The 24546-nt window shown below is 42.9% G+C and overlaps 1 protein-coding gene across 5 annotated transcripts in view; it reads right to left on the bottom strand.

Annotated features, from left to right (window-relative positions):
* Positions 1-24546, bottom strand: part of DPP6 (dipeptidyl peptidase like 6) — a 1023012-nt gene that overhangs the window by 401899 nt on the left and 596567 nt on the right. For all 5 annotated transcript variants that reach the window (XM_067747535.1, XM_067747534.1, XM_067747537.1 and 2 more), the window contains exon 2: positions 3673-3787. In XM_067747535.1, the coding sequence (XP_067603636.1) occupies positions 3673-3787 (115 nt within the window). The remainder of the gene's footprint in view (positions 1-3672; positions 3788-24546) is intronic.

Genomic DNA, 24546 nt, shown 5'->3' with positions numbered 1-24546 from the left:
AGACTACTTTTTCCTCATCAAATGGCCTTAGCACCCTTGTCAAAAATGAATGGAAAATAACTGTATGGGTCTATTTTTGAACTCTACATTCTATTACATTGACCTATATATCTATACTTAGGATAGTACCACAATACTTTGATTACTGTAGCTTTAGAGGAAGTTTAATATCAGAGATGTAAGCCCTTCAACTGTTTTTTTTCCCCAAGATTGTTTTGGCTGGTCTGAGTACCTTGCATTTTCATATGAAGTTTAGAATTGGCTTGTCAATTTCTGCAATAAAACTAATTGGGATTTTGATAGGGATTGGATTGAATCTGTAGATAAATTTGCGAAGTACTGCCATGTTAACACTATTACATCTTCTAATCCAGGAACATGGGGATAGCTTTCCACTTACCTAGGTCTTCTTTAATTTCTTTCAATTATCTTTGGTGATTTTCAGTGTACAAGTCTTATACTTATTTTGTTGATTTCTAAGGAACTTATTCCAGGGGTCCCCAACTCCTGGTCCATGGACCGCTACCAGTCCATGGCCTGTTAGGAACCGGGCTGCACAGCAGGAGGTGAGCGGCGGGCAAGTGATTTGAGCTCCATCTGTATTTACAGCCACACCCCATAGCTTGCATTACTGCCTGAGCTCCACCTCCTGTCGGATCAGCAGCAGCATTAGGTTCTCATAGGAGCGCGAACCCTACTGTGAATTGCGCATGTGAGGAATCTAGCTTGCTCGCTCCTTATGATGATCTGAGGTGGAGCCAAGGTGGTGATGCTGGCGCTGGGGAGCGGCTGCAAATACAGATTATCATTAGCAGAGAGGTTTGACTGCACAGAGATAATAAATCAATCACTTGCAGACTCATATCAAAACCCTATCAGTGAGTGGCAAGTGAAAACAAGCTCAGGGCTCCCAAAGATTCTGCATTATGGTGAGTTGTATAATTATTTCATTATATATTACAATTTAATAATAATAGAAATAAAGTGCACAATAAATGTAATGTGCTTGAATCATCCTGAAACCATCCCTCCCCACCCCCATACATGGAAAAATTGTCTTCCACGAAACCGATTCCCGGTGCCAAAAAGGTTGCAGACCGTTGACTTATTCCCTTTGAAACTAATGTAAGTGGAATCATTTCTAAATTTCATTTTTGAATTGTTCATTACGAGTATATAGGAATATAAATAATTTTTGTATAATGGTTTTGTATCTTCCAATGTCGCTGAACTCAGTTATTAGTTATAATATGTTTTATTTTTTGTGTCTGTGGATTCTTTAAGATTTTCTATACATGAGATCATGCCATCTATGAATAGAGATAGTTTTACTTCTTTTTTACCTGGGTGTCTTTTTTCTCCCTTACTTAATTGTTAGAATCTCCAATACAATGTTAAACAGAAATAGTGAGAGTGTCATCGTCAGAGAATTTACAAACAACAAATGCTGGAGAGGGTATGGAGAAAAGGAACCCTCTTGCACTGTTGGTGGGAGTGTAAATTGATACAGCCACTATGGATAACAGTATGGAGGTTCCTTAAAACACTAAAAATAGAATTACCGTATGATCCAGCAATCCCACTACTGGGCATATACCCTGAGAAAACCATAATTCAAAAAGACACATGCACCCCAATGTTCACTGCAGCTCTATTTACAATAGCCAGGACATAGAAGCAACCTAAATGCCCATCGACAGACAACTGGATAAAGAAGAAGTGGTACATATATACAATGGAATATTACTCACCCATAAAAAGGAAAGAAATTGGGTCATTTGTTGAGATGTGGATGGATCTAGAGACTGTCATACAGAGTGAAGTAAGTCAGAAAGAGAAAAACAAATATCGTATATTAATGTATATATGTGGAACCTAGAAAAATGGTACAGATGAACCGGTTTGCAGGGCAGAAACTGAGACACAGATGTAGAGAACAAACGTACGGACACCAAGGGGGAAAAGTGGCAGGGGGGTGGGGGTGGGGGTGGGATGAATTGGGCGGTTGGGATTGACATGTATACACTGATGTGTATAAAATTGATGACTAATAAGAACCTGCTACATAAAAAAAAATAAAATAAAATTCAAAATTTCAAAAAAATTGCATAATATGGGAAATATAGCCAACATTTTATAATAACTATAAATGGGGTATAACCTTTAAAAATTGTGAATCACTATATTGTACACCTGTAACTTATATAGTATTGTACATCAACTATACTTCAATTAAACCATGCAAAAAAAATTAAAAAAAAAATAGTGAGAGTGAATATCCTTGTCTTATTCCTGATCTTAGCAGGAATACTTTCAGTATTTCACTGTTAAGTATAATATTAGCTATGGGCTTTTTATAGATGCTCTTTATAAGGTTGGGAAAGTTTCTTTCTTTGCTCGTTGAATGTTTTATCATGAAAGGATTCTGAACTTGGTCAAATGCTTATTCTGCATCTATTGAGATGACCATGTTTTTTTCTCCCTTTATCCTATTAATATGGGTGTATTACATTGATTTTTCATATGTTAAACCAAATTTTTCTCCTGGGATAAATCCCATTTGATCATGGTGTATAATCCTTTTTATATATTGCTGGTAATTTGGTTCTATTGGCTAGTATTTTGCTGAGGTTTTTGTATCTATATTCAAAAGAGATACTGATCTGTAGTTTTCTTGTGATACCTTCCTTGAGTTTTGGTTTCAGGGTACAAACTACTCTTTTTCCATTTAAGTTTTATGATTATAGTTTAAACATACCTCAAAATTTGCCTGCACTTCTTGTACGTATCAAAAATTTTTTTACATTGCATTTTTTCCCCCTTAAAGTCTAATACCCATGTAGTCTATTTATTGAGGATGGGAACTTTTTTTTTTTTTGTCCACACAAAGTGACATCTAATACGACAAGGGGAATGGATAGTTACACACTGTTTATATATGGTATAATGTTTTCCTATCATGACCCCCACATGTTTATCTTATGGGCAAAGGCTTTCTTCTTGCCCTAATCTCACCACTCTCTTGCTACTAAATTCTTACCACTTCATTAAAGCCCACTTCACATATTACTTTCTCCATGAACTTTATCATAAAGGGTCTCTCTCTCTCTTTCCTCTCAGCTTCTATACAACTTATGTTTGAAACTTTCAATAATCCATCTCTACATATGTTATTTTCTGTAGACTTCTGTGGACAATTTTTGTGTATTTTTCTTCCCTGAGAGATTTCTGATTCTGTTTTCTACTTCCTTTATTTCATCAGTAGTATCTAATATTTAGTTTATCCTTAGTTCACATTCAATATATGTTGTTTTTATAATTTTCTTAATTCATCCTCGATAACACACCCAGGAATGCCATTAGATATATGAAATTATTATATTTATAATGACACCATCTTTAAGCTCATCAAGCATAAATTAATACTTGTGAATTTTAATATATGCCAAGAATTTCCACCCAGTCAACAATTATCTAAACAAATTCAAAGCATGTAAAATAAATCTTTTTCATTGAAAGTGTATTACATCATTTTAAGGTATGGCACAATGAGAATTAGAACCTGGAAAAAATAAATTATATAATGGGTATTTACTTAGAAAAAATCTCAAAGTAAACTTAGGCCTTTTCTCCCTTATAGCAGCTTGCTTTTCCAAGAATAAATGTGAGTACCTGGTGTCAGCAGCACCACTGAGGTGACAATCAGGGAGCAGATGACCAGGATGACAAGCAGTGCGATCGCTATGCCTTTCCAGTTTCTTTGTGGAGGATTACTCCCCACCAGCTCCTAAAGCAACAGCAGGAAAGAGAAACTCTGTGAGTAAAATAAGGAACTAAAATAAGCCAGTGGATACACTTCATTCAAATCAAGAGCTCAGGCGTATTCTCATCCTTGAAGCTATGATCAACTCCTTTCTCTGCCCTCTGCCTCAGTGTCCAAAGGCCCCAGGTTCTCTTCTCTATCCCATGGCAAAGCCTTATCTCAGGAAGAACTGGATATTATGTTTACAGCTTTTGTGTAACTTAATGCTTCTCCACCCAATAAACTAGATTCCACAGCATAGGGTGATTGTGGTGTTTCTTATTACAGCCAACCTATTAAGCCCCATCAAATCAAACCCAAGTACGATGAATTTTCCAGCCCTAAGACCTCTCTCATCTTTCTCTTCATTGACATCCACATTGTTAAGTCCTATTTCAGGCTACCAAATTCAAACATTTATTTAGCACATACTATGTGCCAATTTTAATCAACGTTTGCCTACTTCTCACCATCCTGGGCCTTTTCTTCCTTCTATAGTTCCTCAAACAAAGCTGTAAGACTTCCTAGGTCTTGCTAGTGCACTGGGTAACCCCCTACCCCTTTTCTAGGTTTAGTCCCCTCCAGGGGCCGCATTATAGCAGGTGTTGGGGGTATGAGGGGGACCTGGAGACATTGCTAAAGAATGCTAAAGGTTGAAAAGATCTAGGAAATTAATCAGGCATATTGGCTGCTGAGACCAAACTTTCAGTTCCTTTCAAATTAGGATGATTATATAATTTACAGTCCAAACTAGGATCATTTGCGAGACAAAGGGGGTAGTATTAATAATCAATAAATATAATAGTTACATACCAAAAATTATTATTATTAATTATACAAGAGCAACTGGGACTCTCCAGGGCAAATTAAGTCATACGGTCACACTGCAAATGAACTACTGCCCCTTCTGCCTATACATAGATCACAAAATATTCTCTCTTATAGCGCCCACTATTGCGACTCGCATTAACTGCGAGTCAAAATGCAATAGGATGGAGATGGCTTCAAAAAGTAGGCAACGTGATATATAAATACACCCTTATCCAAGGCTGAAAGTTCATTAGAATGTATCAGATTTCTGTAAATCAAAATATAGATAATATTGAACCATGGGATAGTAAATAATATTTGACATCGAAATATTTAATATTGGCTATCTAGGTTATAGCATCAAGAAAAATTTGACTCCAAACTATTAATATTGGCCATCTAGGTTATCCAATTAAGAAAAATTCTGAGGACCATTAAAACCTTATCAGGAAAGTGTTCTACAGCTTTTAGAAATTTCTGCCAGTATGCTTGTTTGCCATTGAGAACTGAATTTGCCTACTAAAAAGTGGCTTTTCAGCACTTAAAAATAAGACTAAACATGAGTATGAAATTACGACGAAAGGTTATACTGAGTTAACCTCATTTCCTATTGGATAGGGTTTTCTATGGGAGGAAGTCGCTGGCCAGTGACAAGAAGTGATCAGATCTCACTGATTCAGCAGCTTTTCATTTCATTTACAGAGGAAATAAGCCATTCTCACCAAAGCTGTGAATAGCATAAATCTTGCAGTAGTACTATTCCTAAGACCATGATAGGGTACGTGATCTCCCACAGAACCGAAGTGGACATTTCTCAAACACTGTTCAGATTAAATCCCAGGGTAACAATCAAAACCATAACGGTTTCATACTCAAGACTGAATCTTATCAAGATGAAGAATGATGAAATTAGTGGTATTGTCTTCATCAGCTCAAACAATGGATATCTTTCAAATCTTGTTTCTAATAATAATAATCTAGGATTCTAAAATTTGTTTTAAATATATCTATTAGATGCACTGATAGAAGTTTATATGAAAAAAAAAAACCCTAAGACTTCTGCTTTGCATCAACTTCTTGAGCAGCCAGTAGCGTAACTAATTTCCTTGCAAAAGTGTACTTGAATGATGTTACAGTGATGTTCCCAGTAGGTCCCTCCCTGGCCCAAGTACGCTCACAATATGGTGTCCAGGTCTAGGCTGGATATTGTCAGAGATGACGATGGACAGAGTGTTTCTACAAAGAGGACCCGAAGACAGAGACATTGCAAAATATGTCATATGAAGTAAGGCTGAAGGAAGGGTTCAGACTCAAAAACCAAATACTTAGTCTCTGTCTATTTGAATTATCACATGCCAGACAGAGGACTTCTTCTGCATAGTCCAGATGCCAGAGTTAGAACCAAAAGGAAATTTCACAGAGACAGAATTATGTATCAAAAAACCTTCAGAATTTCTAACTACTAGTATTGCTTCATGACAGAATGGGCTGCTTCACCAGGACGTAAGCAGGGTGGATGAACAGCTCCCAGGGATCCAGGAGGGCGAGCCCAGGGAGGAAGGTGGATATAAGAGATCTTAAAAATGTCTAACACAGTGTACATTCTATGGACACACAGGGCAGGGAAAAGAAAGATGAAGAACCATGAGGTGGCTCCAGTAAGTGGGAAAATGAATGAAAGGACAGTTCAGAAAGAGGACAAAGACTCTGCTCCCTGCATGCTCACTGTGCTAAGAACAGAAAAACAATTCAGGGTATGTTACTGGATGGATGAATGCACAATAGGATAACCAAACAGGCGTTGATAGCAGAGCCCACTTAAGTGAAGTGATTCTGGATCACTGAGGCCATTTTTTAAGTAGAGATGAACCACACTTCTTTCAGGTAACATTCTTACTTTTAAAAAGCAGAGTAGGGCTTCCCTGGTGGCGCAGTGGTTGAGAGTCCGCCTGCCGATGCAGGGGACACAGGTTCGTGCCCCGGTCCGGGAGGATCCAACATGCCGCGGAGCAGCTAGGCCCATGAGCCATGGCCGCTGAGCCTGCGCGTCTGGAGCCTGTGCTCCGCAAAGGGAGAGGCCACAGCAGTGAGAGGCCCGCGTACCACACAAAAAAAAAAAAAAAAAAAAAAGGCAGGGTAATTTTACCCACAGAAATGCAGACACTCTTTAGCCAAATTTCATTTTCAGAGTGCAGGTAATTTATTTTTTTAACTACACAAACAATATTACTACAATAATAATAGAAAACGAAGAGGAGAAAAAAAAAAAAAAAAACACGAACCATCTTGCTAATGGTTCCAAGAAAACCAAAGTTTTCATTTTTCCATCTTCCTCTCCAGTCCTGGTCGATATGCATATTTAATTTTTACACAGGTAAAACCAGAACATATATCTGGTTTTTGAGTTAGAATGCAGGTTAACAGTGAAAATCTAACTTGAACATCTAATTTGGCATCCCAGATTCAGACTTCCTCATCTTAACTTGCAGGAGTTGAATTATGGAAAATTTGAGTAGAACTGTTCTTGCTTCCCATGAAGGGCAAGAGAAGTTAATAAATTATCCCCTGAAATGTTGAGCTTCAGTAGTGTATCTCTCAACAGAATTACATATTTTTGCCTAGAATGATGAGATTGAGGCTGTAATATATTCTCTGTTCTGTTTGGTAATCATGCATATCTTACAGATGCAATAAAATGGAAAAGCATGCTTACAATTAAACACTGGCCTGAGAAGGTGAACAAATCTCCCATCCATCTATCCATCCATCCATCCAACCATCCATCCATTGATATTTTATCCAGGCTTACTCTGGCAAGCCCTGTTCTGAGACCCTGTTATGGCACTGTTATCAACCCGACAAGTCCAAAAGCTTTCATTTGTTCCATATTCCTTTCTTGTATTCTAGTGCAGGGATGGGGGACAAACAATAAACAGATAAACACACTAAGAGAAGAAGAAAAAAACAGGACCAAGGGGGTCTTGTCACCTCTTTGTATATAAAAAGGTCAGACAGACTTCCTAATAAAGAGACATTTGAACAGAAACTGACAGAAGTACAGCTGGGAAGAAGCACATCAGACTGCTGTTGACTGAACTGTGTTCCCCCTTAAATCCATACGCTGATGCCTTAAACCTCAATGTGATGGTATATGAAGATGGAACCTTTGGGAGGTAATCGCGGTTAGGTGAGGTCATGAGGGTGGGGTCCTCGTGATAGGGTTAGTGCCCTTATAAGAAGAGACACCAGAAAGCTTGCCTCCCTTCTCTCCACCTGTATACGTGGAGAAAAGGCCGTGTGAGGACACAGAGAGAAGGTGACCATCTTCAACCCAAGGAGAGAGCCCTCACCAGATACCACAGCTGGCATCCTGATCTTGGACTTCCAGTCTCCAGAACTGTGAAAGATAAATCTCTGTGTTTAAGCTGCCTGGTCTATGGTGTTGTGTTATAGCAGCCCCAGACAGAGTAAGACACAGGCTGACATCTGAGGGCAAACAATCCAGGTAGAGGTAGAGGCAGGAATACAGTCTGTAAGATAGTGTGTGCTTTGGTGTGGAGGACAGCAAAGAGACAGGCGCCAGGGTGGCCATAGTGATGTGAGTGAGATGACCACACTGAGCAAGGAGGGTGGGAGTCTGGATGTCACAGTTCAGGAGAGTAGGGTCTGGATGCCACAGTGCGGGTTGGCTTTTCCTCCGAGTGCAAGGCATATGAGACAGCAGTGCATGAACCAGACTCCCACAAAAAGATCCCCAGGGGAGCTGCTTCATGGAGAGCAAAGAATATGGAAGCAAGGGTGGGCCCAGCAGGGACCCACTAGGAGGCCAGGGTGATGGAGGTGTGTCCCAGGTGGTAGTGGTACAGGTGGTGAAAAGTGGTTGATCCTGGGCACGTAATAGAAAACGTCAGTCAACCATGCTTTTGGGAGCAGATAATACACACCTAGGTGTCAGGACACATTTATGCACCCCTTTTGCATTTAGAGCCCTCTCTGAGGCTACTGTCTTCTGTGCTCAAGTAAAAAGCCCTTTGCACATCACTCCAAAGAAAGTCTCCCCTCCCTCCCTCTACCTCTGAGCCAAGCCTAAGCCCTCCCCACTCTCTGCTCCAGGAACCATTTCCTCCTGTGTCCCAACCCCCCACCCCCAGCTTCGCACATACCATTGACTTCTGTCTCCTGACACTCCTCTCTGGCAAACCCCTTCGCATTCTTTAGTTGTCAGCTAAAATATCATCTCTCTCTGACATTTTAGGAAGCTGTGCCTGGTTTCACGGGCAGAGTTTATTATTCTTTTCAATTGGAAGCAACTGCAACACTTTGTAAATGCTTTTCTGTAACGTTACTGTGCTATGAAATGATGTATTGAATGCCTGTGTCATCGGCAGACTGGAAGCTACTTAAGGAAGTGGGCTGGATGTTCATGTTCCCAATGCCTGGTGAGAAGTCTAGGACACCACAGCGCCCAGGGACTGTGGGCTGAATGGATGAATGGATCCACAGATGCCTTTATGAGAAGGAACATTGTTGTTTGCCGGCACACCTGTCAGAGACGCAACTGCTGGTTGATGCAGAAAGTAAAGCGTTAATACAACCCCAACTGCATTAACTATGCCATAAATAGCAATCGGTCCTAAAAGACATAATGCAAACTGACATCTAAGTCTGGCAATCCCCTTGTCCCTAGTGACATAACTGTTGCTCATACTTATTTTTAACTCAGGCAAAAAGAAAACAAACGAGGAAGTAAAACCAAACTAAACGCTTTCCTAGGTCGTTTGGTTGTTTTAAATATAAAATTCATCTTTCCAGAATGCTATTATCTTAGCAAGTCATGATTAGAGCTTGATTTTTTTTTTTTTTTTTGCGGTACGCGGGCCTCTCACTGTTGTGGCCTCTCCCATTGCCAGGCTCCGGACGCGCAGGCTCAGCGGCCATGGCTCACGGGCCCAGCCGCTCCGCGGCACGTGGGATCTTCCCGGACTGGGGCACGAACCCATGTTCCCTGCATCGGTAGGCGGACTCTCAACCACTGCGCCACCAAGGAAGCCCAAGAGCTTGATATTTTTGTGCCAATTTTACAACTGAAATGGAAGAAATACAGATTAAAACAATGCTTACAGACTCCACCACGTCCTGTGAACTGATTCAAGAATAAGTCCACGGCATGCTGCCTCCCTAAAATCGATGCATTTTATCTCATCCTGAGCTCCATCTGTCTCACAGAATTCCCTGCTGCCTTTATCAGACTTCATGCCTTCTGATGAGGAGCAGAGATCCAAATGAAAACTCAGGGGTGATTATTTCAAAAGTAGAAACTGAGACTACAAAGGTGGAGAAAAGAAAGGAAGGGGTGGGAAACTAGAGGAATCTAGAGCGTTGTTGTCACAGGATAAATGCAAACGTGTCTGAAAGCCCATTATAATTTATGAAAATTATAGATACCTGAATAAACATTGCTTTACTATTTACTGCGCTCACTACCAATGTCCCAGCAACATCTGACATACAATATGGGGAAAAGTCAAAAGCACATTAAATTTCCTGTACTTGATAAAGAAAGTAAACGATACAGAGATCACATTCCTTTCATCCACTCTTTGCATCCCAAGCTCTAATGAGGAGAAATCAGCATTTTAACTTTTGTTGGGTACCCAAAGTAGGGTGACGCAGGTTGCAGCTGTGAGACTCCACCACAAAGCAGTGCATTCCTCAAGCAGCAATAACCGACTTGCATGCTTCCATGCATCATAGGCACTTTGTTTAATGCACTGTGGGTATAGCCTCACGTGGCTAAAGGGACAAAGGAGCCGCGGCCAGCAGAAGTGAGACTGGAGGACGATTTCTGCATAATACTGAGGCCTCTCCTAAAGAAGCCCCCCGTCCTAGGAGGTCAGAGCACGGGAAGCTGCAAGGGCAGGAGCGCTGGGCGTGGCGGAAGGAGAGCAGGGCCCGCAGCGACAGCCGAGGTCCAGGCCTTGCCAGCCGTGATGGGAACAGCTGGCGATTCTGCATTTTATTTCCCGTGGCTGAAGGCAGAGGGGTCAATCAGATGGCCCACTCACCACAGAAGGAGGAAGTGAATTCAGTTGTTTTTCTCACAATAATCCATCTTTGAGCCAATCAATCTCCTCTTCTATCAAGCAGCTTTCAGAAGAATATTAAGACTAGAAGACTGTTTCTGGCTCTCAAAATGGAAAGAGACCTTCTCTGGGATATCACTAGATCCAAGCTTAGGTCACTGATAGTTTAAAATATTCCCAGAGAATATATGTGAATCAGCAGCTCAACAGAGACTGGATATCCTTCGCAGGGAGAGTTCTCCACTCCTTGAAATTCTTCCCTCCCGTGACTGTTGTTTTGTGTCTTCTAAGTACTTTGGGTGCTTTTGCTGGTTGTGAGCATGAGGAATAGATGAAAGCTGTGGCCACAAAATACTAATTAACGCCGATTCCATGTCGGTGACTCTGTAACTGACTATAGGGCTGGGGTGGGCTGGGCAGCCAATCCTGAAAGATGGAAGCAACCAATGCTGTGTGAGAGGGAGATAGTGCTCATGGTGAAGGGTGGAGCCTTACCCTTCAAAAAGCTTCTGTTGATTTCACTAATTAGAAATTAAATTTGGGGACTTCCCTGGCAGTCCAGTGGTTAGGACTTCGCCTTCCAATGCAGGGGGTGTGGGTTCGATCCCTGGATGGGGAGCTAAGATCCCACATGCCTCACGGCCAAAAAGCCAAAAAACATAAAACAGAAGCAATATTGTAACAAATTCAATAAAGACTTTAAAAATGGTCCACATCAAAAAAATATCTTGAAAAAGAAAAAGAAATTAAATTTGGTTGACAGGCCCTTCTTTCGACGTCTGGCAGTTAATTACAAATCATCACCGCCTTAGTGACAGAGAGGAGCTGACAGGCAGGCCCGCGCTATCAGACCCATGCTCCGGTGACCCCTTTCCCTGGGCACTGTCTCTCCATCATCTTCCTCCGGGTTATACGGATGCCCCACTCCTTAGGTTATCCTGGGCTCTCACCACCTGTTCTCTGTCAGCCTTACAGACTGATCTGGGATCCACTCTCCTTTTCTCCTATGGATTTGGAAACTTCCGAGGTTGACTTACATAACATGAATTTAACATAACATTACCGCCTGAGGGCACAGCACTTTGAAATCGAATCCACCACTATTACTAAGGCAGCTGTCACCCTCTACCTGCAACTCAACAAAACTGTTGGAGGAGTAATCTCCTGTTCTACCAGTTCCTCTAGAAAAGGAAGAAGAAGACCAAACAGGCAAAATATTGAGTGTAATTATCTATCTCTTAAAACTTCTTCTTCATTATTTTTTACTTGCAAACTCATCACCAGAAATGAAATTATTTTAGGCTCTTCAGTTTAACTGACTGTGTCTGATAGCTTCTTTATGAAATTAATTCAAAATGTTAAGTCATTCTTACCTTCACAGCTCAGGCTAACTTGGACCTATTTTGATAGAATGTTTTAAAGGTATCATGTTGTCCCATAAATCACAAGAGCAAGGGCACTACGACCCCATCACCGTCGGAAGAAATTTCACAATATATCATGCCCAAGAGAAACCCCTTTCAGTAAAAATATGGCTATGAAAGTAAGTGGCAGCATTTAAAATCGAGCATTTGAATCTCACATTGCTGTGTATGGTAACGATGCCTTCAAAGCATCTTTAGACACCGTCTGTCCTTGCCTTGACTCACTGAAACCCACAGGTAATTGTGAGACAAGTTTCCTATACCAGGGCAGCTTTTTAGCAAGCTCAACACGTCATTTCCCGATGTCACAAATCCCTGCAGGCACTCAATAAATATTAAGTAACTAACAAACAAGACTCAAAGGCAAGAACCACCAGCAATTTAATGACAGAGTCTAAAATAATTTAGCTCATTTTTTCAAAAGGGCTCGCCACCCTGATGCAACCGTCTGTCAAAGTACTAGATGCCTCTTGACAAATGATCCCAACTGCCCTCCTCTCCCATTCATGGGTGCCAGAGCTATGTTTCCACACTGTGAGTGCCCCCCTCACTGCCTCAGCCTCAAGTAACTGGCCCAAAATGGGTCAGAAGTCTGCTCCAGGATTTTAGGGGTGGGGTTAAAATACTGTAGTAGGGAAGAGCCCCTGTACTCTCTTACAAGTTAATCACTAAAGAGTGTTGCCTATAAGCTTCAATTATACATAACGGCCCATCTCTGGGAACCCTGCTTCCCAGGCAATAAGTGTTAAGCTAAAATACCTCTGTCTAGCTCACAGGAAACATCCTGACTGGGCCCACCTGTGAACGACTGCAGGGAGGAAGAAATTATCACATCCCCTCCAGAGGCTGATGGGAACCAGTAGGTGTTTGATTTTATCCCCTCCCCTTTCAGTATAAAAAGAAGCCTGAATTCTAACTCAGGCAAGATGGTTCCTTGGGGAAGGAGTCCACCATCTTCTCGGTCTGCTGGATTTCCAAATAAAGATGCTATTCCTTTCCCCAACAACTGGGTTCCAGATTTATTGGCCTGTCGTGTGGCAAGCAGTACGAGCTTGGACTCGGTAACACTATTCCAATTTATTCTTGCCTTTGTCACGCAACACCAGGATGGAAGCGGAGGGGGGTGGCAGGAGGTGTCTACTCCCATATGGCATACGGCTTCGGAAGGAAGGAGAGCAGGCTTACAGAATATGAAGAAAGAGTTACACCAACACACAAAGAGACAAGAAGAAAAGAGAGAGAAGAGTCCCTATTGGTTTGAATTTCTTGACCTAATTTTTCTCCCGAGGCCTAAATAAATTTTTCCCTTAGATTTAACAGCACACTCCTGTTTCTTTATGAAATATTTTATTTCCCATTTTACTTAAACTAGTGTGAGCTGATTTCTGACACCTGAGAACAAAGAATCTGACACGTGTCACTAAGGACGTCCAGCCCAGCAGCCAGGATCCAGTCAGCGCTCCGTTTCCAGGAGGCATCCTGTGCTCCTTACTGAGGTCGCACGCTCCACTGTGCACAGCATCTTATGGCCAAATCCACACTCGAAAATGAGGTGAAATTTTAACTACATGCCTGGTTTATAATATCAAAATAAAGAATTTTCTAATTGGACACATAGTTTTCTTTGAAAAGACCAGCTTTTCCATAAGTACGTATAGTTACTTTTCCCAGGGAAACGCTGAGTGAAATTTAGCAATTACCTTCACAGATCCCCAAGGATCCACACTTGTCATTACCCATCAGTGTTGGAGTGTAGCCCCCTCTGTGACAGGAGGGGCTCATTCAAATTAAAGCAAATGCCAGCCAAGACAGCTGGCACAGCCAAGTGTTCATGAGCATCTTGAGAGGGTGGACTGTTCCTGAGGTATTCACTATTTTTAGGTCCCAATTCCTCAAAGGAAAAGCTGCAGAATTTTTAAATTATAGCTGGCCTAGAGTGGCTCTGTTCAGTAGATCCATATGTAACAGCTATTTTTATAATCAAGAATGGTCTATAAGTTACAGATGTAGAAAACAAACTTATGATTTCCAGGGGGAAGTGGGGGGAGGGATGAATTGGGAGACTGGGATTGACGTACACACACTACTACATATGAAATGGATAACTAATAAGGACCTACTGTACAGCACAGGGAACTCTACTCAGTGCTCTGTAATATGGGAACAGAAGCTTAAAAAGAGTGGATATATGTATAACAGATTCACTTCCCTGTACACCTGAAACTAACACAACATTGTAAATCAACGATACTCCAATTAAAAAAAAAAGAATGGTCTATACCAGCATTTTCATATAATTCAGTCTAATAGAAAGACATACAGCGTCAGAGAAATTATGACCTACAGGGATACAAGTGATAAACCATCTTGATGCCATCTGCAACCTAATCCCCTTTGCCATGTAAACTAACATGTCCACAGGTTTGTGAGTTTGGGAGGTGGACATCTTTGGGGTGGGGGCGAGGTCATTATTTTGCCAACCACAGGGTGTATTCCATGTAATGAAATGTTATACCTCAATGGAAATACCAACCTTCTACTACATGCACAGCCAGAGGAAGACCACAAGTATAACTGTAAGTGAGTTGGATTAGACACTAAAGAATATACACCGCATAATTCCATTTACGTAAAGTTCAACACTGAGCAACACTGTGCCCCAAATATAGGGCGCACCCTTGAGTCTATAAAGACAAACAAGAAAGGAATTTCTATAAAATTCAGGATGTTGTATAATTTAGGGGGGAAAGAGGAGTCCCAGCTGGAGAGGGGGAGGCAAGATGCAGGAGTTTTAGAGGTGCTGGCAGGACTCTCTCCTGACCTGGATAGAAGTTAAAGGGCTGTGTCAGGCCACACTCATCTGCTCCGCTATTTGCTTGCATGTTATATAGTTTTTATATTGTAGTATTTCACAGTGCAAAGGTAAACCACGCACAGTGTATAGCAGCTTTGGGACAGAGCACTGGCCGAGAGCGGTGACATAAGGAGATACTTCCTAGCACTCACACCCAGGAGGAAACAACATCAGGCCAAGGAAATGACACACTGAGACATGTATGATGGCCAGAAAGACAAGGTGCTGAGAGAAAGTCTAATGATGGGGGGGTGGGGGTGGTCAGGGTGGGACCAAGGCAGCAGGCAAGGCTCTCTGAGGAGGTGAAATTTAATTTGAGCATTGCAGGATGTGCAGGAACTAGTCAGGTGAGTGGCTGGGAAGGTTTTCCACGTGGAGGGAGCCCAGTGCAGAGGGCATGAGCCTGGTACTCAGTGTACCTCTGGCGTGCGGTGTCCAGGATGAAGCTGGAGGGGGAAGGCACTGATAAAACCTGGCCGGTTTTGTAGACGATGCCATGTATTTTGTGTTGAATCCAAAATGCAACTGGAAGTCAGTGAAGGATTCTGTAAGCCACTCGTAATAACTTCTAGAAGAAGGCAGGCATTAATTGTTTATTTTATTTATTGACATCAGAAAAAGTACACTGAGAAGGACCAGGATTGGTTACTTCTCCCATTGTGCCTAAAATATGTCAAATATCAGGCCAAGGTGAAATCAAATACCTCCAAAAGGAAAATATTTACATAGCAACTACTAAAATTATTGACAGAAAATAAACCACACAAACTGAACCGCGGGATCTCCCATTACAGGGCTCCAGTCTACTGTCTAAATGTATTTTCTTTCTAATATTTATTCACCATGAACAGCACTGACATAAATTTCTTTTATGTATCATGGACCATTTACCATAAGTAGAAAGTAGCAACAAATTACAAAATCAACGGTGCGTGTATCTCAGGATGGTGAAACAGCTTTCTAATCTTGTATTTCCATATCCAGAGGACGACAAATGACTTTAAGACTGCAAGAACAAGTTGCAAATAACATTTAGCAACTGACACACGTCCATCAATATCTATCAATATCTATCAGCCTGTTGGATGCACACACCCATTTCTGTTCTACTGGCTCATTTACTTAATCTTCGTTATTGGTGGCTCTTATCTTTCATCAAGGGCACAACAAAGATAATAGTTGGCCAGTAATTGCCCAAGGAACCTAAGAGTGGACCGAAGCAGAAAGCACGACTCTGAGTGGTCCCCAGGTCACTGAGATGGCAATGGGGCTGTGGTGAGGAATCCTCACCGGTGAAGTTAGTGGGACACGGGCCGCCCTGCACAGCCCTTGGGAGGGAGTCATAAGACCACTTGGGATGGTGTGATTCCTCCTCTTTCTGCCTCTGCTGCTCCCTCAAGGCCCCTCCACCACCTTGCTCACACAGCTGATGTCCCCTGAATCCAGGATTAATTAATCGATTGATTTTCTTTTTTTAAATTGAAGTATAATTGATTTAAAATGTTGTGTTAGTTTCAGGTGTACAGCAAAGTGACTTCATCATACATACATATATATCCATTCTTTTTCAGATTCTTTTCCCATATAGGTCATTACAGTGTATTGAGTAGAGTTCCCTGTGCTGTACAGCAGGTCCTTGTTTATTTTATATACAGTAGTGTGTATATGTTAATCCAAACCTCCTAATTTATCCCTTCCTGCTTCCCCCTTTGGTAATCATGAATTTGTTCTCTATGTCTGTGAGTGTCTTTCTGTTTTGTAAATAAGTTCATTTGTATTGAATCCAGGATTTCAATGAAATTCCCTGCCCTCTGGCACAGCCACGAGCACAAAAGCAACAACAACAAAGAAGTTTCAGAGTCCAAGAAGCACTGTTCAAACAGGCTGAAAGGGGTTTCCCTGGTGGTGCAGTGGTTGAGAGTCCGCCTGCTGATGCAGGGGACACGGGTTAGTGCCCGGGTCCAGGAGGATCCCACATGCCGCGGAGCGGCTGGGCCCCTGAGCCATGGCCGCTGAGCCTGCCTGTCCGGAGCCTGTGCTCCGCAGCGGGAGAGGCCACAACAGTGAGAGGCCCGAGTACCGCAAAAAAAACCCAAAACAAACAAACAAAAAAAAAACAGGCTGAAGAGAAGCAAATACCCAGAGAGGAATTCACTCTGCTCTGCAGACCAAAAGATAAAGCGCCCTGATTAGAAAACGCTAATGATCTCAGTAACACCCAGCACAGCGCAGGGAGCAGCTCAGAACAAAAGGTGGAGAAAAGAAGAAATATGAATAAAAGAATTTAAAATGCACTGAGGGAGAAAAATGGAAGAGAATATCAGACACCGGACGAGTGAGAAGCACCTGGTGACACTAAAGACAGAAGAAGCAGCTGGAAGAGGCCAGTCTGGATCCCTGGGTGGGGCAAACAGCAGGCACATCCAAAGACCTACAGGTCCTACTGCATCTGGGTGCAAAATCACGCCACTGCATTAGTAACAAAAGGGAAAATGCAGTTTACGGTGTTGGGTTTTTTTTTAACAGCAGCTATTTACATGGCACATTCTTAAATAATTTCTACCTGAAAATATTAAAACAAAGTCTGCACTTGAAGTGGCAAAATTTTAGATACCTGTAAGTTACACACATCAAGAACAAGCCAGGTAAGTATATATTTTAAACCAAATTCATACTGTTAATTTTTTATTTTAATTTGATCAATCCAGTTTAAGTCATTACCTTATTATGATCCAATGTCTTTAAATACTGCACTTAAACTTAAGGATATCATTACTGCTGTGACAGGTAAAACTGTTTTTTTTTTTTTAAATAACCACAATTTTTGATGTATTCAGGAGACCCAAGGCATGGGTTTAACCATGATGTGTAGAACACGAAAGGAAAAACAGAAATATTTGTTTTACTTTGGATATTATGTAACAGATGAAGAGACCCTGTGGGGAGCTTAAAGGGAAGCAAACAGTGACTATCTGGTTGGAAAATTGGATCTACAAGGAAATGTCAAGGTAATTAGTCTACTTATCTGAAGAAAAATGGCCCAGACCAGAACTTAATTACCATCTCCAAATATAGCCATCCAAAGATTTTTGGACAAAAGAAGTAATTATCTAGTCCCTAGGAAAGAAACAAATTAACACCACAAGAAAGATTACTTGAAATGCGTATTTCTCAAAATGCTGCTAGAGAATTTCTGAGAACCCCTGGATGTGATGTTAAAATGCAGATTCCTGCGGCCTCTGAACCCTCCTGAACTGAAGTCTCTGGGGGTTGGAGCAGAGACCAGTCATGTTTTAGTCTGCACAGGTGATGTTTATAATGACGAAGGTATGAGAACCAGTATCCACAGGAACTTCTCACCACATACCTGTGCCCAGGTAAATCAGTTTAGCAAATTCCCTTAAAATTGGTTTAAGAATGGAATGTTCAGGCTGCCGTCTTGAGACACAGTTCAGAGCTTAATGTTCTGCTCAGGGTCGCCAATCCCACCGGATGCAAAGCCCAGCTCATCTTCTCCAATATGCTTTACCCTCTCATCTTCCAAAGGGAGAGTTCAAGGGCACCTGTGCTGGGGCTTCTCCCTTTGCCCCTTCCCAACTTCACTCTGCCCCCTTCTCCCCCACTGCTCCGTGTCCTGGAAGGCTGGCCTCTGACACTACAAGCTGCCCCCCTGCACATCTTTGCTGATGGCTTCAGATTGGTCAAGAGATAAAAAAAGAATGAAATAATGCCGTTGGCATCAACATGGATGGACCTAGAGATTATCATACTAAGTGAAGTAAGTCAGACAAAGACAAATACTGCATGATATCACTTATACGCGGAATCTAAAAAAAACTGATAAAGATGAACTTATTTGCAAAACAGAAGTATACTCACAGACACAGAAGAAAACCTTATGGTTACAAAAGGGAAGGGGGGAGTGGGATAAATTAGGAGGTTGGGACTGACATATACACAGTACTATATATAAAATAGATAATCAACAAGGGCCTACTGTATAGCACGGGGAACTCTACTCAATATTTTGTACTAACCTATAAGGGAAAAGAATCTGAAAAAGAATATGTATACTTTATATATATAAAACTGAATCCCTTGGCTGTACACCTGAAACTAACACAACATTTTAAATCAACTATACTTCAAAAAATAAATGAATGAAACAGGTTGGCCCACAGGAGGTCCGGGTAGGAGACATCTGGGAAGGAGGAGAGGGCCAGGGACTCCCTGCTCTGCCCAGGTTGCCTGGTCCGGGCAGCTTCCTCTCAGGATTACATCCCCTGGGGGTCCGCTCTTTGCCCCTTCAGGCTTAGTTTAGGACAGGTATCATCAGTTTCAGGGGGCTGCTATTCCCTGGGGCTCACGTCTCTGATTGCTCCCTTAACCCTCCTCATACCAGCTGCAAACAGTCCTGAACCATGTGAGCTGGATTAGGCTTCCTGCCGTGACCCTGAATGCCCTAAAGCTGAACCGTACCCGCCACGAGAGGAGGAAGCATTTATTATTTGTTACACTCAACTAGCTCTCAGCCTCAGCCTAGACTGACTGGTCTCCTTCCCATTAAATGTGAAGTTCCTCTAGGGAACCTCCTGCCACAGTGCCACATACAGTATTTTCTAAGATCCTAAATGAATTATTTGCTTTCCAGATTGATCAGAATGTATAAAGTACACAGCCAGGAGGAGGTCTTGCTTGAACTGCAGTTGCCTTGTCCATGCAAGGGGATAAACAGTTCACATCTAACATTCATACAGTTTCTCAAGTCTACACCACTGAGGGTTCACTGCTGCACGTGCTTAGGGACACCCTCAAAAGCTGAAGACACTGCTTTGCTTGAAACTCGTAAGAGCCTTTCTATTTTCCTTACTGGTATTTCTCTCTAGCTGATGGGAAACCTTAACTTTCTTTTCTGACAATGTTAATTGAAGAGGTCTTGAGGAAAGCCAATTTTCTTGCTCAGAATATTAGAATAAGAGGCACAAAAGGTTTCTACCTATTAAACATATCAGTGGCACTGTCCACCTGTGACTGTTACCCAAATCACAAATTCACGTTCTCTACAACACTTAACAATTACATGAAAGTAAGGGTTTGTGAGGACAATTTTTCAAATGCAAAATTCCACTCACTGGCATGGAATAGAATAGTTTGGAAACATGCCCACGTGGGAACAAGATTCTGGCTGGCATCTTCCGGCACCAGTGCCCACCCCGCCGCTGGGCTGGCTTCACTGACTGCAGTCTTAGTGCACCTCTCATCAGAGACCACTCGCTGCCTGAGATTTCCCCTCACCTCACCAGAAGCAGTGTGGGTGACCGGTCACATGGTCACCAGAGAACTCACGATGTTTTATGCCCACTCCTGTGTCTTACCTGTTTCAGTAAAACTCAGTTTAAAAATGAAGCTCAGGGCTTCCCTGGTGGTGCAGTGGTTGAGAGTCCACCTGCCGATGCAGGGGACACGGGTTTGTGCCCCGGTCTGGGAAGATCCCACATGCTGTGGAGCGGCTGGGCCCGTGAGCCATGGCCGCTGAGCCTGCGCGTCCGGAGCCTGTGCTCCACAACGGGAGAGGCCACAGCAGTGAGAGGCCCGTGTACCGCAAAAAAAAAAAAAAAAAAAAAAAAAAGAAGCTCAGAGCTTCCCTGGTGGCGCAGTGGTTGAGAATCTGCCTGCTAAGGCAGGGGACATGGGTTCGAGCCCTGGTCTGGGAGGATCCCACATGCCGCGGAGCAACTAGGCCCGTGAGCCACAACTACTGAGCCTGCGCGTCTGGAGTCTGTGCTCCGCAACAAGAGAGGCCGCGATAGTGAGAGGCCCGCGCATCACGATGAAGAGTGGCCCCCGCTTGCCACAACTAGAGAAAGCCCTCGCACAGAAACAAAGACCCAACACAGCAAAAATAAATTAATTAATTAATAAACTCCTACCCTCAACATCTTTAAAAAAAAAAGCTCAGCATATGTAAGCTTTTAGCTAGCACCTACTGGTAAGTAAACAAGTAAATAAATAGATGAATAAATAAATAACAACAAAAACTCAAATGGATTATAAAATTCATTACAGCTGCTCAAAGGCTGTCCTAAACATGATCGTGGGGTACAAACAACAGCACTTTCTTTCCTGATTGCAGAGGGGAAATATGTACATATTTCCTACCTGAAGCCCCCAGGTCGGTGTTGAGAAAGGAGTATACTCCTATTAAAGGACTAGCTCATTTTACCATGTTACCCCCATTTTCCCCCAAATATTGAGAAATCTATCAAACAACGAATTTCAAGTTACTCAGGGCCGTAAATATTTGAGTAATAAACTGTGACTACGGTTATTAAGTGATGGCAACACTGGCATTCAGCACCAGAATGTACGAATATTGTAAATATTCTTGTAAAATAGCAGTTACCTATGAGCAATTTTCAAGAGAATCATAAAAATAACACACAAGATATCACAAAACCCAGCCAGCTTGGTACATGGGGTTCACCAGAACCTAACTACTTAAAACTAGCCTTATTTAACATAATTGCAGGTTAACTGAATTGACGATAAAGGACTTTGACTATTATTTCCACTGCTCACTTCTTTGAATGATTTGGACAACAGAAACTACTTTATGGAGATGACCTTCCTATTCTCACTTCCCTCTTCTGTCCAGGGAGGTGGGAGGTGGCGAAGCCAAGGGTCAGGACCAGACGAGATCCAGTTTCCAGCCCTGAGATTGGGCCATGGGGGTGATGGGCCCAGGCTGCACCTGCAGGGCACAGGGCTGAGGGCGTCGGAGTCTGTCCTGGACCACTGGGCAGGCTCTGGGAGAAGTGGAGGGTCCTGCCCTCACGGGACACGTCTCTTCACCTACCCTGTGGTTGCTGTGGCACGTGTCTCGTCCTTCCTACGGAGCGCTCCTGGAATAAGCACCTTGGGGACAGGACCTCATTATGAGCCATCACCGTAGGATCAGGGCTTAGTAGTGGTGACGTTCAACACACAATGCTTGTTTCCTGAATGGAAAAGACTTAACTCCACTTGGGGAAAGAAGCATTCAAATGACCCTGGGCCTTAGAAATACAGACACAGCTGGACTTGCCTCCACCTCTGCTAGCTAAGTGACTGTCTTCAGTCAGTTTGGGCCCCTGTAACAAAAAAGCACAGACTGGGCAGCTTAAGCAACAGAAATGGATTCCTCACAGTTCTAGGCTGGAAGTCCCATACCAACTAAACACTGGCACTTGCCATCTGCCTCTACAAGGACTAAGTCACAAACCGCTGCAGCCGCTGCCCTTCAGCACCCCCCGAAAGGAGCTCAGGGTGGAGAGCAGGAAGGAGGCCCTCTGTGCTCTGGGAAAACCCGGCAGAACAGGCCTTCAGATAGTTGGATATTCTCAGGAGATTTTATGAGCCCAATTCTTGCATTGCCTCGTATCCAGAAAAGCACTAAAATCATTAACAGAGACATCTGCTCCTCGTGACGAGCAGCCACCTTCTGCCAAAATGCATGTTTGACGGCACGTACCCCCCGCCTTCACTAAACTCACACCTATACTGACCTCCCCCTGCCTCTTCGGAGCAGTTCCTCAGGGCTATCTGAGAGCCTGTCTCCCGGGCTATAGTCCTCATTTTGCCCCAAATAAAACTTAACTCACGACTCTCATGTTGTGCATTTTTTTTCAGTCAACACCCAGAACAGGGTGCCATGTGGTTGGGTTCTAGGTCAAGGCTCCCTTCCTGTTCAGAGACAGTCATCTTCTCGCCGTGTCCTTGCATGGCGGGAAGGGAGCTGACCAGCACTCTGGCCTCTTCTTACAAGGGCACTAATTCCCCCTGAAGGCCCCACCTCCAAATGCCTTCACTTGGGGTTAGATTTCAACATCCCCAAACATCCCATCCCTGACACGGACCATGCACTGAACTGATGCTCAGTGTAATCAGCAGTAAGTTGGGGACAACATACACCTTGTGACACTGAAGTGAGGGTGACAGTGACGTGTCCAGGAGAAGGCCTAGCATGGAGCAGGTCCAGTGAGCAGCGCCTGTTACCATGTGAAAATAATACTAACACCCCTCTGTGGTATCGTCCTGGAAGTGAAAGTGACCGTTCAGAGGACATTTCTACAGCCCTGGCGCCTCCCGGGTGACCTGCAGCGCCAAGCCAGCCCCGGGCCAGAGAGCTGTCTGCTCCTAAGACACACATTGCTCCCGAGACAGAGGCAGCAGCCAGTTTGAGAGTCCAGGGCTGTTGGCAGAGCCTGGCCTGAAGGAAAGGGAAGCAGCTCGGAGCCCTGAGCCTGAGAGGAGCCCCAGAAAAAGAAACTTCCAGCATCTGAACAGCTAGGAAGGTGGATGGACACTTGTGTCTGAGTCTTTGGTGATGGGCAGCGGCTGAAAGTGCCTCCACTTTGGAACTGTCAGAAAGGACGGCCTGTGTTCCAGAAACCAGACAGACAGCACTGTGCCGGTGTTCCTTCTGAGTTGCCAGGGACAGTGATAAATGCCAGGTCGTCTGTCACAACACACAACCCAGCTGAATTGTTTACAGCAGGTCCTGACCCAGGCGCTGCTTTCCCTCATCTGAAAGACACATATACCTTCTCCAAAGAGCAGGAGCCTTGCCATACTGATGTCACTGCCCCCTGCACTCCAAGGGGCCGGGTGCTAGCCCTAGCTGCCCCCTCCAGAGCAATCTAGAGCAATTCCCAGAGAAGGCCTCAATTTGTTCATGTTTGAATTCTGCTGACCAGCTCAAATGGATTTCACAGAACTCATTTCATTTGATCAAAACAAGGGGTAAGACAAATGATCCTTATTTTACAGATTAAGAACCTGAAGCTCAGAGAGGTTAAGTGACTTTCCCAAGGTCACACAGATGTGAAGTAGCAGAATGGGACCGGAGGCCAGGTCCTCAGGTTCTAAAGCAGACACCTTCTGACTACATCATCTGGGGAAATAGGCTAGATACCCTTGAGAATGATTTCTAGCTTTAAAATGCAATGCTCCTCTGAATATTCACTCACTCTGTATTAAGTAAAATGTCTCATTTGTTTTCGAAGGGCGATGCTAAAAATGGGACATTCAGAAAAAATAAAAACAGAGGCTGAGTTTTCTCTCTCCAATAGTTGCAGCTAATTTCTGACTTTTCAAAGTTTCTTTACAATAATATTGAAGTATTTTATGAAATTCTATGAAGAAATCACACTTCCCATTTTACAGAAAAAAATCTCTCAATAGAAGTTATACCAAATTCTTAACTGCCTCTTCCATCTGCCAAATCATTCGTATCTTATTCAGACTTTGAAACACAGAGCCGTAAGTTTATCTAGGTTTCTTTAAATGAAGTTACTCGCCTGTAGTATTAATATGAACCACAAAATGCTGATAATTTTGATTAACAGGTACAGCCACTGACTTAGAGCTTCGATACCACTCACACCTAAGGGCTGCTTTCTAAATAAGTATTCTGGTTTGATCTTGGGCAAGGCAATGAAATCAACGCTTTAGGAGTTAACTTCAAAACAAACGAACAAATATAACAAAACAGCAACAGACTCAGAAACAGGAAACAAACTGGAGGTTGCTAGA

Source organism: Pseudorca crassidens, chromosome 8 (genome assembly GCF_039906515.1).
Source record: "Pseudorca crassidens isolate mPseCra1 chromosome 8, mPseCra1.hap1, whole genome shotgun sequence".
NCBI classification, from domain to species: domain Eukaryota; kingdom Metazoa; phylum Chordata; class Mammalia; order Artiodactyla; family Delphinidae; genus Pseudorca; species Pseudorca crassidens.
The sequence above is the reverse complement of the archived record's forward strand: the minus strand, read 5'-3'. Positions and strand labels throughout refer to the sequence as shown.